The sequence below is a fragment of the Alligator sinensis genome, unplaced genomic scaffold, assembly GCF_000455745.1.
Source record: "Alligator sinensis unplaced genomic scaffold, ASM45574v1 scaffold721_1, whole genome shotgun sequence".
Taxonomy (NCBI): Eukaryota; Metazoa; Chordata; order Crocodylia; family Alligatoridae; genus Alligator; species Alligator sinensis.
The window spans coordinates 1,547,069-1,561,584 of NW_005841857.1; the positions used below are offsets into that span (position 1 = coordinate 1,547,069).

Genomic DNA, 14,516 nt, shown 5'->3' on the forward strand with positions numbered 1-14,516 from the left:
AACCTTGGAGGGTCCCTCATAGGGTTAGGGGCCTGCAGGCAAAGCCCTATGAGGAGAGATTGAGGGCGCTGGATCTCTTCAGCCTCTGCAAGAGAAGGCTGAGAGGGGATCTTGTGGCCACCTACAAATTCACTGGAGGCAGACAACAAGGAATAAGAGATGCTCTGTTTACCAGGGCACCCCTTGGAGTAACTAGAGCAATGGCCTCAAGCTGACGGAGAGCAGATTTAGGTTAGACATCAGGAATAAGTTCTTTATGGTCAGGGTTGCCAGAATCTGGAATGGGTTTCCAAGGGAGGTGGTGCTCTCCCCTACTTTGGGGGTCTTCAAGAAGAGACTAGACAAGCACCTGGCTGGGGTCATCTGACCCCAGCACTCTTTCCTGCCCAGGGCAGGGGGTCGGACTTGATGATCTGCTGAGGTCCTTTCCAACCCTAATATCTACGAATCTATGCCCATAAATCTTTAGCTCATAATAACAAAAATCATAACATTCAAAGCTTTGGGTTTTGCTTTCTTACCTTGGCTTTGCCAGTGCATCTTGCATCATTTACATGTATTTTAGGCATGTATTCTGTAGGGCAGGGGGCTTATCTTGTATCACACCAAGCACAATGTCAGCATTAAAAATATTATGAATTATAACTGCTATAGGAAAATCTCTTGCACTAGCCTAGGGGACTTGGATTAATGACCTATTAGGTCTCCTCCATTTAACTTCTGAGGATTTTTTTACACTGTATTGTGTGACACAGAAGAGCTTTTGTTAGGCTCTAAGCGGTTTATATATCCTCTCTGAGTTTGAGCACTGCTTCCTGTCTTGGTCTCCTACTATCCCAAAAAAAGGAGTGGGTCAAATTCAATAAAATGAGAGAATACATTATTCCTATCTGGGTATTGGAAACAGAATATAGATAGCCATTCTGATGCTAGGTTTTTTTCCCCCTTGGATTTATTGAATTTTAAAGGCTGTGCCTTATGTTTGGAAAAGGCAAGAATGAGCAAACATGGGGCATCTAACCAAGAATTTTTACTGGGCAAAAGAGGTACACATTGGAGGAAAGCTATTGTCCCCATATAGAGAAATGGGCTCAGTGTAGAATGGTATCTCTGCAGTAACAAATATGTCATCCTTGTTATACATACTTTGTTGCCAACCAGTGGCAAACGCACGTGCGCGTACCCATACACGCAGACTTCGGAGCAAATTCCAAGTCCCCATTTAAGTCAGTAGTAAGATTCAATTTGATTAGACCCTTCAATTGTAAAGTGTTTGGGACATAAAAAGTATTGTGTAAGTTTGCAGCATAAGAGAAGTCATTTTTAAGTGGTAAAAGAACCCTTTAGAATGTATTTCTTGTTGCGTGATTTGTGTTTCTCCACAAGTGTACTTCAGCTCAGAAGTTTTAGTGCATTTAAATTCTCCAGACATTTCATCTATCCGTCAAATTCACCTTTGTTTTTAGGCTTTGGTCTCTCATCAGCTTGTGTTAAATTGTGTTTTGATACGAGTTTCTACGGGGAAGAAAGAACAGAGGTTCTGAACCTCTTTGGCTCTACTGAGTAAACTGCAGCTTGTGTTGAGTTTCAGATGGAACCTGTTGCCTTTTTATTTCCCTCTCCCAACGTGTTTAAATAGCTCTACCTCCCTTGCTTGCAAATGCTGCTATTATATTTTGTTAATTGAAATTCCTTCTTTTTACTTGCATGGTTATTTTGCAACATCTATGAATATATTTCCTTTTCCAGGTGTGTTTTTTTTCTTAAAAGTGTCTACAATGAATTCTGTTACTGATGTGTTGCTTCTGTTGTCTGCAAAGGGACAGTTGGAGCACAGGATTGATTGCCCTTCCTAGGCAGTTGTCCTGTATTGCAAGTTATACTGTCAAGAATCCTACAGTGTGTGGTTTTTCTTGCATGCTTCACTACATTCAGAAATTAAAATACAGTAAGGATGCATAACCCACGTGTCACCTGTAAGTCTGTATACTATGAAGGACCACAGCTATATATTTTTTTGCCAGAAAGTGCTGTAGATTTGGTAAGGTGCCAGCAGAAGTGCAGCTCCCCACTGAGAAAGCTTTGCAGGAATCATGCCCCAGACCAAATAGAAGTTCACTGTTGGTTCCAGGGGGGAGGACTCTAGCTGCTGGTTGCCAGCCTACAATGGCCCCTCCTCTCCCAGCCTGTCCCTGTTTCAGAACGGGGTGGGGGGAAAGGGAGAAGATCTGAGGTGCAGCTCCCAGCTGTAACTCGGAACGATTTCTGCAGAGCGCTCTGAGTGATGCCGTTACCCCAGACCAAACAGAAGTTCACTGCTGGTTACTGAGGAGAGGGGAATCTAACAGCAGGCTGGGAGCTTGCAGCCAGGTTCCCATAGCAACGGCCAATGCTCGCTGTTTTCAGAATGGGAGGAGAGAAAGAGCAGAGGGAGCTCACGCTTGGGGCTCCCCAACCGGTGCTGAAGGATGGGCTGGATGAATTAGAGGCCCCCCCCATCTTGGGGGAGGCGGGGAGGCTGCAATACACCTACCCCTCCCCCCCCAGATTTAACTCCCCAGAAACGCCCCCAGACTTAACTCCCTCTGCTCCCTTTCCCCCCTCCCATTCTGAAAACAGGGACAGGTTGGGAGCTCTGCAAACACAAGTTACACAAGACACTGCATTGTGTAATATCTTTACCTGATACCTCATGCAATGAGAGATCAGATTTTCACCCAATTGGCCATGTTTTAAGCTGTTTATAGCCATGCACTTGTGTTTGGTCACAGCTGTAAACTGCTTTTTGTGGCCAGATCAGGTGATAATTGTCACTTCTGTCTGCACTTAAAATTCTTAAAACCCTGGCTCTTCAAGTCATGAAAATCTCTGCTTTAATTTTTAAGTGGGCTTCTATCCCTTGTGTTTCCAGAGGAAAGTGGTATATGTCATCAAAATTTTATTGGAAAGTTCAAAAGCTAGAAGACAAAGGAGAAGAACCCAAAATTTTAAACAGTTGAAGTTGGCGATATTAACTGTAGGTTACAGGCTGTAAGTTCCCTGTGGCTGTCACCATGCCTTTCGTCTCTTTGTATAGCACTGAAGATATTGTCATGGTGCTCTGTGGAACAAATGGCTTAAAGGTAATCTTGGAAGCTGTATAATAAGGAACCAAAAGTAGAGCCATATATAAAACATTACCATGTGACTCTGATAAAAAACAAATCAGCACAGCTTCGGCAAGAATAAATTGTCTCTCTGTTGTAACATCCTTGGAAAGTATGTGTGCAATAATGGATATGCTGCCTTTTTTGAAAACCTTTTGAAAACATTATCTCATAAGATACTGTAAAGTAAAGGAGCTGCAGATTAAAATGTAGTTGTGATAGGAAACAATAGTACTAATAAGCAACTTTCTTCATAGTGGAGAGGTGTTAATATGAAAGCAGCACAGGAATCAGTGTTAGAACAAATTCTGTTCGTTGTATTAGTGACTGGAGTGAGGAAATGCATACCAAGCTGGTGAAATTTGCTGCTGATACAAAACTCTTTAGGTTGGTAAAACCAAACAAGACTTTTGAAAAAGTCCATTAGAGCTAAGTGAATGAGTTGATGAAATTTAGTTTGGATAATAAATGGGCTTAGTGGGCTGAACCATCAGCTTTTCAGGAAGTAACTCAGAGTGTATCTGTGCAGAACTCTTGGGAAAGGTAAGTGGAGTAACTGAAGATTTGAATGTAAAATATGTTGGTTATAATTGGTTAAAACTGTGGCCATGTACAGACATTCAGTTTCTCCTGGGGGGAGTCAGTACTCTTCCAGGAGAAACCATGATTGTGCAGATGTTCAGGATTTTTCTCCCACAGTAAAAATGGCTACTTGGAGCAGGGGGGGAATTACCTGGGAACAACCAGGGTTAAATAACTCCCTGGAAAAACTCTATAAAAGTTCTCTTTAAGCAGGCTTCCAACCCTGTACACAGAGCAAATGTCTGTATACACTCACAGCACAGTCCTCCAGCACCCCAGGGTTCTTTGTTCCCACTCTTCTGCTCCCTCCCTCTGGAAAACTGTCTGCTCCAGCTGAGCAGAGAGCAGAACAACACGCCTCCTTCATAATCTCACATTGTGCTGCAGGGAGACACAATGACTCCAAGCAGTCTGGGCCAGCCAGCCAAGGCTGCCCTGTGCACTGCTACGGTTTTGTCTCCAAGCTGGCTGAGGAAGTCTGCAGAGCCTGCAGAGATGTGTGCGCCAAGGCCCTCTGGCTGTGCATGCAGCATCAGCACTGCAAGCTCTCCCAGGGCTCAGCATTTAACTGTTTGTGCAGCAGTCTCCAGGTAAGGTTTCTACCAAGAAAACAAACCTGGAAGAATTCTCCCAGATCATCTGCACAGGTGTATGCAGCCTGCGTGAATGCTATTCAGAAGAAAAGTAGCCGTGGTTCTCTTAACTTGACTCACTTCTGAATCCAAGCATCCATGTAGGGATATATAGGGTCTAAATTCATACCTTAATTCAACTTATTTAACTTTGCAGTTTTTCCTATGTAGCTATGCCTTCAGAGAATACCAAGTATCATATATTGCTGTGCAGTCCCCAGCTAAATACTTCAAAGTGTGATTATAGTAGTAATGTGGGCGGATGAGAAAAAGCTCTTGGCTTAAAGGCAGTGGAATTAGGCCTGACATTTTCAGTGCAGGGTCTTTGACTTAAAAATTCAAGTCCCTGCTGAGCTACAAGAATCCCAAGTTAACTAGGAATTTAGGTTGTTTCCTGTGCTTCTCACCGTGCTATCAGATATAGTCCTTTTTTGTTCAAGGGCTGCTTCTTTTTGAAAAACATCCTACTATCGAAAGAGAAAGTAAGAATGCTAGTTCAGGCAAGCAGCTGCCAGTGTGTAACCACTCTTTCTTGAAGCCTGGCTTCAGATGGATTCAGATGACAAAGTGCTTATCTCCGGGCTTTCTTGTCCACACCAGAACACCCACTATTGCTGGCATTAATGGAGTTACAGCGATGGGAAAACTTTTTTTTACAAACTTGTCAGTGCAGCCTAGGAAACCAGCATCTGTTGTGAGATTTCTCCTCCATTCCTTGCTGAAAGAGAGCTAAGTTACCATAATATAGTTTCCATTTGCTGCAGGGTAAGAGTGTGCAGATGGACAGCTATTGTGGAACAGCTGACACATAGTAGCTCCCCCCCCACACACACCCCTTCTAATTTCATAGTAAATTGGTTGCTTGTTCATACCCTTGAAAGGAATTTCCTGCCAAGCTCTAGCCCACCAACTGAAGTCATTTCTCCTGTTGTCTTTTGACACAACTCAGGAACTGGTATTGAGGTCAGTTGAGGTGCTAGAAGATGAGGCATGCAAACATCTAAAACTTGGTTCAGAGATTATACCTTTTATTAGATCGGTGGTTCCCAGCCTCAGCTTGCGACCCATATGAGGGTTGCGGGTACAATGCCAGCAGTGCCACATAGAAACAATGAGCCACGCTGCATGCCGGGAGCTCCCCCGTGTCTGTCCCCAGGTCGCCGCTGCTGCCACACTTCACTCCCAGCAGCAGGTCACAGCAAAAAAAGGTTGGGAACCACAGTATTAGACCAACTCAGAAATCACAAAAATATTATCTTTCTTTGCAAGCTTTCGGGCTCACACACCCTTCCTCAGGCTTAAGGAAAATTAAAGATGGGGTAAGTCCCCATAGGTAGAAAAATAAACTTCATTTTGTACAGAGAGATTTTTTTTTAATTTTTTAAATTTTTTTTGCAATTTCTTAGTTGGCCTAATCAAAGGTATCATCTCTGAACCACAAGTTCGAGACTTTTGCATTTATATTTGTCTCAGATCAACATGGCTACCAAATACATCTCCAAAAGATGAGGCGGTCATTTTGGTTAGTCTAGTTTAGACCATTTAAAGGCTTGACTATAAGGATTGAGACTCTAGACTTGGTGCACGGGTGCTACCGGGAACTGGTCGAGCGCAGAGATGAGGAGATGTCTGCAGCCTATATTGCTAAGGAGGAGGACTGCTGTGTTCTGGATGAGCTGCAGTGTCTTTAGAGCTGATGCTTTCGAGACTAAAGAAATGTTACCACAATTCACAGGCAAAGACTCATGCTGGGCAAGCTTATGCATCCTGTCCTTTCTAAGGACAATATCTCCAATTAGTCCAAGATGGAAGATCATATTCCCTAGGAAAACAGTTTCCTGAGAGCTCTATAGTGCTGGGAGTTAAGCATCCTCCCGGAGCCCAAATACGAAGGCAGTTGGTGAATCTGTGCCTTTGACAAGTGGAGAATGGACTGTTGCAGCCAAAACTTCAGTCACTGAAATTCTTTATACAATTTTTTGTCTTCAAATAAGTCAAAAAATTACACCACTTAATCTGAAAGAAAATATTGTAGTTGACAGTTCCCCTGGTTCATGGGTTCCATTACGAAAATTATCTCACAAAATGTAGATGATCTGAGTCTTCATTTAAAGCAAAAAATGTTTATCAGGTTGATGTAATAAGACTTTTTTTAGGAACTTAAAAGATTCTTTAGTTTTTTGTAATGCATAGTATATTAAATTCTAACTTTCAGGGAAAGTATCTGTTTTACAGCTATTGTTGATTACCAAGATATTTTAAATCCATATTTCTTTCTAGGAATCAGGTATACTACATAAACTAGAGGTTTTTTCCCTCTAGAGATACTTTGGTATCTCTAAACTTTAAGCACGTTGAACGTGAAAAGTATTGTCAAATCTAAATATTCATTTTTTAATGCAAGTCATCTCATTTTACACTATCATTGTGTGTATGTAATAAACTATTATACACAGATACACGCACTATGAGGAGTCATGACTATGATACATGTGTGAATTAATTCAAAGGATGGTTATAAATCGTTCATGAGAACAATTATTTCAAACTTTAATGTTAAGATTCCTATTATCTGATCAGTATTTATTTGAGTTGCACTAAGAGGGATTAAGAGGGTTTTTTTTCTTTGTGAAAATGTTGAATACCATCCAGATGCAAGAGGCTTTTTGACATTCTTGGAGCTCTTGCATTTATTTTCTTTCTCACCTTAAATAGTCCATAACAACATGTGTTTTTCCAGGGTTTTCAGTGATCGTGTTAAAATAGATTTACACCATATACACTTACGGATATTTTCTAATGCTCCAAATATTAGTTGTTCTATCATCTCTGCCTTCTTTTAAAAGAGGATTCATTAGTGGCAGGGTTTTCGAGTGCTTGTTATCATTATAAGTGCTATATCAAAGCTCATTTTGGAAAGTGTGGCTCCTCACCATACACCATCTCTTCATACCTGATCTGCAGGGAGATCACTGAGTTTTGTGATATCAAGTGAGGAGCACAAGCAGGGCCAGGGGGCTGTGAGAGGGCTTTCATTTTAATCGCATATTTGGGGGGTTCTAATCAGAGAAGTTGTTATTTTTTTGATCAAAGAATTTGCAATTTTTTTATCAGGGAAAACCAGGATCCCTGGCCATGACAATAACAGGATTACAACGTTATTACCAGCTAAAATGCAGTGTGAACCGTGACGGGAAAAGTTCGCATGCTGTTCTTTTGAAATGACGTGTCTTAGGAATGCCTTTCACAGTGAAGTCAGAACAGCAGGTCCACAATGCCATTCTTGGGCACTCTTTTCTGCTTTCCAATCCTTTTCACTGAGAGGTCTTTCCTTTTTGTATGTAGTGTTTGAGAATTAGACTTGGTGAAATCTGCCTGAGCACGAGGTGCATTGTCCTTATTATTTTGAACATTAATTTACAGTTATTGGTGGATAAGTTTCTCATGGCCATGCATATCTCTTTGTACAGTAGTAATCCAACATGTATGTCTGATGTACGTGCACAGTTATTCTGATGGCGCATGCCAAGTGGAAAAAAAGTTACCTGTCTAAGTGGACATGTGCATTTACTGAAGTTCATAAATTGAGTGTAAATATAAATGCACAACTAAGCCTGGCCTTTGTGACCGTTTTGATTAGTAAATATATATCTATAACAAAGACACAACAAGAGGCAAATCATATGAAGTTTGCTGTAGTAGAAGGACATTTCTCTGAGGAGCTCAGCTCCTATATTCAAAAAACAATCCAAAAAAAGCACTACCATACCTTTTCTCTGCTCGTGCAGATGGGAGTAGGCCAAAATACAGGAAACTTACTCCCAGGGCAAAGATCTATCCAAAATTGCTTGGACAGTAATTTACCAAATAATTTATATGATGGTCAAATGAAGCAACCTTCAGTAACGTTGACTTTATCCTTATGTGACACATACCTACTTATTTTACTGTAGGTGAAAAATGACTATATGTTAGAAATAGCAGATCAAGTGGACCAGGAAATTGCTTTGAAGCTAGGTTGCCTTGAAATCCGGTAAGCTGATAACTTTGCATATTTATTATTCATCTTGTTTCTAACATACTGGTATGCATTAATTTTGCAACTGTTTTTTAATTCATAATTTTCCTGATTCCCTGATCAATATATATGAATAAAATATTATATGGCATTCTAGTGAAAATTAATTTATCATTTCAAAGAAAAAAATTATCAGACTATACAGTAACTTATTTCTAATGTATTTTTTATTACAGATGAATTCTACAATTCCAATTAACTGCCTTTTCATGTTGCTTTTATTTGGTGCATATTTGCAACTGAATATTTCAGCCTACAGAATACATTAGAATATTCAGAGGAAAATAAGTCAGATAGTCTCATGTCCCCATACTTCTATAAATAAAATAGGTGAAGAACATAATTAAATATAAAGTATTAAGTATTTGTCTTTTCTCTCTTGACTTAATATTCAAGATTTTTAAAATGCTAATTTAAGAACACCAGTATTTTTACAGAGCAGTTTCTGAAAGGTTAAATGATCTAACCTTGTAAGCTGTGTTGATACTTTATGTAATTCTTCCTATGTCAAACTGACAAACAGAAGCCTCTGGGAAAGTGAATGTGTATTTATCCGATTACAAGAGTCTTGACACAAATGACCCCCTTATACCTTTTGAAGTGTATTTTCACTATGTAATGGAGAACCTTGGGCTTCTGATAATTATTTGAGTCCTGCTGTTGTCTACCACAGGAAGATTAGTTAAAGTAACAAGATCAATAAAAAATGTATGGTAAATAAGATGATACAGTACAAAGGAGAAGTACAGACTGAACCGTGATTTTAAGAAATAAAACAGGATTAAATTGCTAATTTTAGTAGGGTTATCAATGAGTAGGAATTGGCATGTCAGTATTTAAGCCAGGGCATGAACTCCTTTCTGCCAGCCTTCATGGTAACTCATGAGTAAATGAAAGTTGCCTATGTGGAACTGAAAATTCCTTTCACCTGGATTCAGAAAGTGTAATGGATTTATTTATGCAGTTCCCTAAGCCAGTCTCATCTCCAAGATTTTAACTGAGCACATTGTGGCTATCAGATTTCTCTCCATTGTTTTCAAGGAACTACATGTACTTGATTCTGAGTGTCCCGTGTATGAAATGACTTTACAAGAAAGAAAAAAAAAAGCCTAGTCTATGGGAATAGAGTATACTATGTTGATAAATATTTGAAGTAAAGGGTCTTCAGTAGTAAGTCTCTGAAAGCTCTGAATGCATTAATATTATAGCTTTGGGCTAATTCATCCAATAATTGTTGCTTGCAAATATTTTTTCCCTGACTAGGAGATCCTACGGGGAGATGAGGGGCAATGCACTAGAAAAGAAGTCCAACTATGAAGTTTTAGAGTAAGTATTGCATTTTAGTTTGAGGCATGAAAAGCCTCTTGTATGGGAAAATAAAGATCAGTTCAACAAGAAGGCAAGCTCCGCTTCTATCTTTTGTAGGAAGGTCAAGATAGTAAGACTGCCTTAATTTAAATAAAAACGTGAAACTGTTGCACCTGATACATTTCAGACCTTTCAACCTATTAAGGTGGTGAGAGGTCATTTAGCTCTGTCTGATCAAGATAAATTGGGTTGTTAATAGTTTCAGCTCACTGATGTTCATTCTCATAGCAAGTCTTTTGTATTCTGTTAAAGCATGTGGGATCAACTAGGCTAGCCCTACAATTCTTTGTTCTCAAATGGATTTTGTGTGTATAGTTAGATTAATCGGTCACAGGAGTAATTGACACCGAGTTTTTAGTAACTTACTGGCTACTTGACATGTCTACGATGTGGTTTTATTTTTCCTTTGTTTCTGTTATGTATGTGTTTTCAATGGATATTGTTTTTGCGGTTTTATTACATGTCCACACATTACAAAACTTAACCAAGAAGGATCCTTGTATTAAAATTTGACTTGTTCATATAATCACACTGTATATGGTAGATGACTTCAATCCAAATTTGAAAGAGTGCTTGAAAAGCTTTGCGTTTAATTACAGAGGAGACAGCTGATTGTTAAACCATGTTAAAGGTCAGTTTTGGTTTCATTGGCGTTAGTGGAACAATGTGTGAAAACTGACTTGAACTACTTATTATGCTTCTCTGCTGAAGAGACGGTGCAAAGTATAGTGTAAAACACAGTGAAAAGGTCAGTCCAGGACTGAAAATCACGGTTTCTGGGTATTTAACTTAAAATAAAAGTGGCTGAAAAGTCCTTTTGAGGGGCATTTAAATAGTTGTTTATGTTTTGTGAAAAGAGCCCTTCTTTTAAAAGGAATAAAATTATTGCCAGTAAATATATCTATATGACATGAGACTACAAAACCAATGCTTTCCCCTTATACCAGGGAAAACACACTGTGCGCGCATACTCAGGAGACTGGGAAGATAGGAGCAGTCCATGCTACTGGGCACTTGGCTTGAAGTCCTGTGTTCTGAGCTTAGCTATAATGTTGACGGGCTGTGAGATATTGAGCAAAGCAGCCTTTAATTTTTGAATATCTCCATTTTTAGCTTGAAACGCCTGGAGCTTTTTAAAAGAATCTAGGCACACCTATAGTCTTGTTGACTTCAACTAAAGTTCACTTGGGCATTGGCATCTCCGAAAATCAGTCTGTACTGGCATGTCTCTCTCATTGGGCACCCCAGATGTAGAAGCTTCTTTTGGCATTAAAAATCCTTCTGTCTCAATTTCTGTGCTTTTTACAATTGAAAATAACGTTTACATTATTCATAGGTTGTATCTAAACATTATGGCAGTTTATTAGTAAAATGTGAATATCATGATTTTGAAGGATTTTGTTCTACACGAGACACTACGCCGCCATAACATCAGTGGGCACAAACTGTGACGCCACACCTATACATTGCCATAGTGACACGCTCCTTTGCTATAGCATGTTGCTATGGCGATGTAGCAGCTAAAAATAACCGTGTGCTGCTGGCACGGAACAGTGACAGCTGTTATTGTGCCGTCATTTAGTACTTCCTTTAGGAAGTAAACTACTTTTAGGAAGTATTAAATGACAGTGCGGTAATAACGTGCTGTAGGGACACGTGTAGGTCCCCCCATTGTGTAGAATATGGTGTCCTAGTACTTATTTATGTATTCAGTTTACATGCTGTCCTTCTCAACAAAGGCTCAGAGAAGCTTACAATAAGAAAACAAAACAGGTTGGAAAACAGGAAAATGACAAGAGAACTAAACAATTTAAAGGGAAGCTAGGCTTATCAACATAAAAATATCCTCTAAAGACTAATACAGCCTAGCCTTGAGTATTAAACACCTGACCAAATACAGATGTCTTGCAACACATCCGGAAGGTGTCCAGGTTCAGGTGCTGGCGGGCCTCAAGAGGGAGGGCGTCCCATGGCTGTGGAGCGACGGCTAAGAACGACCTCCTGTGTGGACATGGTGTATTGATGGTACTTGCAGGAGTTTGCATTCAGCTGACCTTGGGGATTGCGATGGAGTATAAGGGAGAAAGCAGCCCTTTAGGTACATCGGGGCCAGACTGTTTAGGGCAATGATGCACCATCTTTTGGCTCTACAGGGCAGATAAGGGGCACAGGGCCAATACGTGGGCAAGATCAGGCCCTGTATTGCCTCCACTTGCCTGTATTAAGCCCTGTACAGCCAATCTAGTATGTAGGGCAGGGGTGGGCAAAATATGGCCCACGGGCCGGGTGCAGCCCACCAGGCCATTCTATCTGGCCCACGGGGCCCCTAAAAAATTTAGAAAATTAATATGTATCTGCCCCTGACTGCCTGTCATGCAGCCCTCGATGGCTTGCCAAAACTTATTAAGCGGCCCTCCGCCCAAAATAATTGCCCTCCCCTGATGTAGGGACATGCTCCTTGGCCTGCAGAGCTCCCCATGGGTCTAGACATTTGGCAGTAGGAGAGAGGCAATTAATGCTGCCACTGCTCCCCCGCTGCCAACATTTCAGAGCCATGTGAGCCCCACAGGCCAGATTACATGACCCACAAACTGGCTGGGGCTTGAGTACCCCAGTTTAGAGCCTTTTAGGTCAAAACCATCACTTAGAATTGCTCCCAGAAAGCTCCTGGGAGCCAGTGAAAAACTCTGGAGCAGTGGAGTTGTGTTTCTGCCCTCCCCAAGGCAGACTACTGTGCTTTTGCATCAGCTGCAGCTACTGAATGGTCTTCAGGGGAAGCCCTGTGCAGAACATGTTGCAGTAATCTAGCCTTGAGGTTACAAAGACATGGATGGTGATGTCCAGATCTGAATCTGAAAGAAAGGCTTGCAGTCTTCTCACCAGATGTAAATGGTGAAAGGTTCTCCTAGCCACTGCTACCACCTGAAGATCCAGGTATAGCAGGGGATCCAGGAGCACCTCCAGGCTGCAAACCTGAGTGATGCGGGGAGGCTGAATCCCATCAATGAGTGCTAAATACAGTACTGGGGTGTACTGATAGAGGTTTTGGGGGCCCGATACCAATAGCTGATTTTTAAGGAGGTGTATCGGCCAATACCAATCTGATTTCTGATACAGCTGCATGCAGCTGGTAAGTCTGTTGTGGTGTAAGGGGGAAGGGCATGGAGGGTGCAGACAAACTGCTGGGCTGTTGAACAGCAGCTCTCTAAGCTGCTGGGCTGTGCTCCTCGCTGCCTGCATGCTCTGCTGTGGCCGCGCGCATGTGAGGCATTTATCGGCCAAATTATTGGCCATATCAGGCTGATTTCTGATACAGTTGGACCGATATATCTGTACACCTCTACTAAATACTTGCTCAAATACATAAATGTATTATATAGATATAAGAAAACAATAAGATGCATCCTTCCCCCCAAACCCAAGACATCTGCTTATCACCATCACCTCTGCCTTGTCTGGATTCAGTTGCCATTAGTTCATCCACATCCAAATCCCTACTACAACCAGGCACTGGAAAAGGACTGAGACTGCAGGGCCAGGGTCAGAAGAGGAGAGGTAGAACTGGGTATTGTTAGCATATTAAGGGCACCTCACTCCGAAGCTCTGCACAGTCTCATCTGGCAGCCTTGTGTATACATGGAACAGGACAGAAAGCAAGGTAGAGCCCTTGAGGACCCTGAAGGAAAGGTCCCAAGGGGATAATGAGCCATCACTGCCCTCTAAGGCCTCCCTGCTAGGAAAAAGAACAAGTGTAGAGGGCCTATAAATGCTTTACCAGAGCTTCATGGCCAACTGTATTGAAGACCACTGAAAGATCTAGGAAGATCGGCAAGGCATAATTTTCCCTGTCAATCTTCAGGCGAAGATCTTCTGCTGAGAGTATGAGCACAGTCTTAGTACTATATCCAGGATGAAAATGAGACTAACAAGGGTCCAGGAAATCAATGGCATCCAGATAAGCCTGGAGCTGTTAGGACATCCCCCTAAAAAGGGGAGGTTGGTGGTAGGGGGATAACTGGTTGGGGAGTCAGTATTAATATGTTGAGCATATTTCATTTTAAATATCTGTATTTCCTTTTAAATGCATCACAATAGTGTGTCTACGGTAGGTATGTGTTCAGTGCTGGTGTCAGTGTAATAGGGCATTCCATGACAGTGAAAGTGAAGGAAACAATGGAACTGGGAAGTGAGGCATGTGGGAGTAGTTTGAAGGCAGTGGCCACCCATAGAAATGTATCCAATTTAGAGAGAGACTTAAAATGAGGAGTGAATAATGAGGATGAGCTGGATAATCAAAGAGATGAAGGGGGAAATGTTAAAGAGAGAGCATTCTGGAATAATATATAATATAAAGATGCAGTATGGTGGCCCAAAGAAAGGCTGATGTTTTTCTACTTAAAGGGAGGAGAATTGATAAGATTAATGACTGTAGCTGAGAATCATGGGTTTGACAAATGGGTAACATAAGGTAAATTGGATATTTATGTGACATTGTGAGTTGGGAAAAGCAATTAATGCAATTCATTTGGTTTGCAGCAAGAGCTGAAACAAGTTATCACAAAGTCAGTTACTGGACAGACTTGAAAGAGTATGTATTAGTACTTGGGTTAGCAACCTTGACTGAAAATTAGCTAGCAGCCAGGATGCAGAGAAGTTGTAATAAACAGCAGTGCATTCATGGAAGAACGTGCCTAGTGTAGAGGTCTTCCA

The 14,516-nt window shown here is 41.2% G+C and overlaps 1 protein-coding gene across 14 annotated transcripts in view; it reads left to right on the forward strand.

Annotated features, from left to right (window-relative positions):
- The window catches only part of PTK2 (protein tyrosine kinase 2), a 312,007-nt gene that overhangs the window by 170,130 nt on the left and 127,361 nt on the right, over positions 1-14,516 (forward strand). For all 14 annotated transcript variants that reach the window (XM_025214534.1, XM_025214537.1, XM_025214598.1 and 11 more), the window contains exons 6-7: positions 8,314-8,393; positions 9,702-9,764. In XM_025214534.1, coding sequence (XP_025070319.1) covers positions 8,314-8,393; positions 9,702-9,764 — 143 coding nt within the window. The remainder of the gene's footprint in view (positions 1-8,313; positions 8,394-9,701; positions 9,765-14,516) is intronic.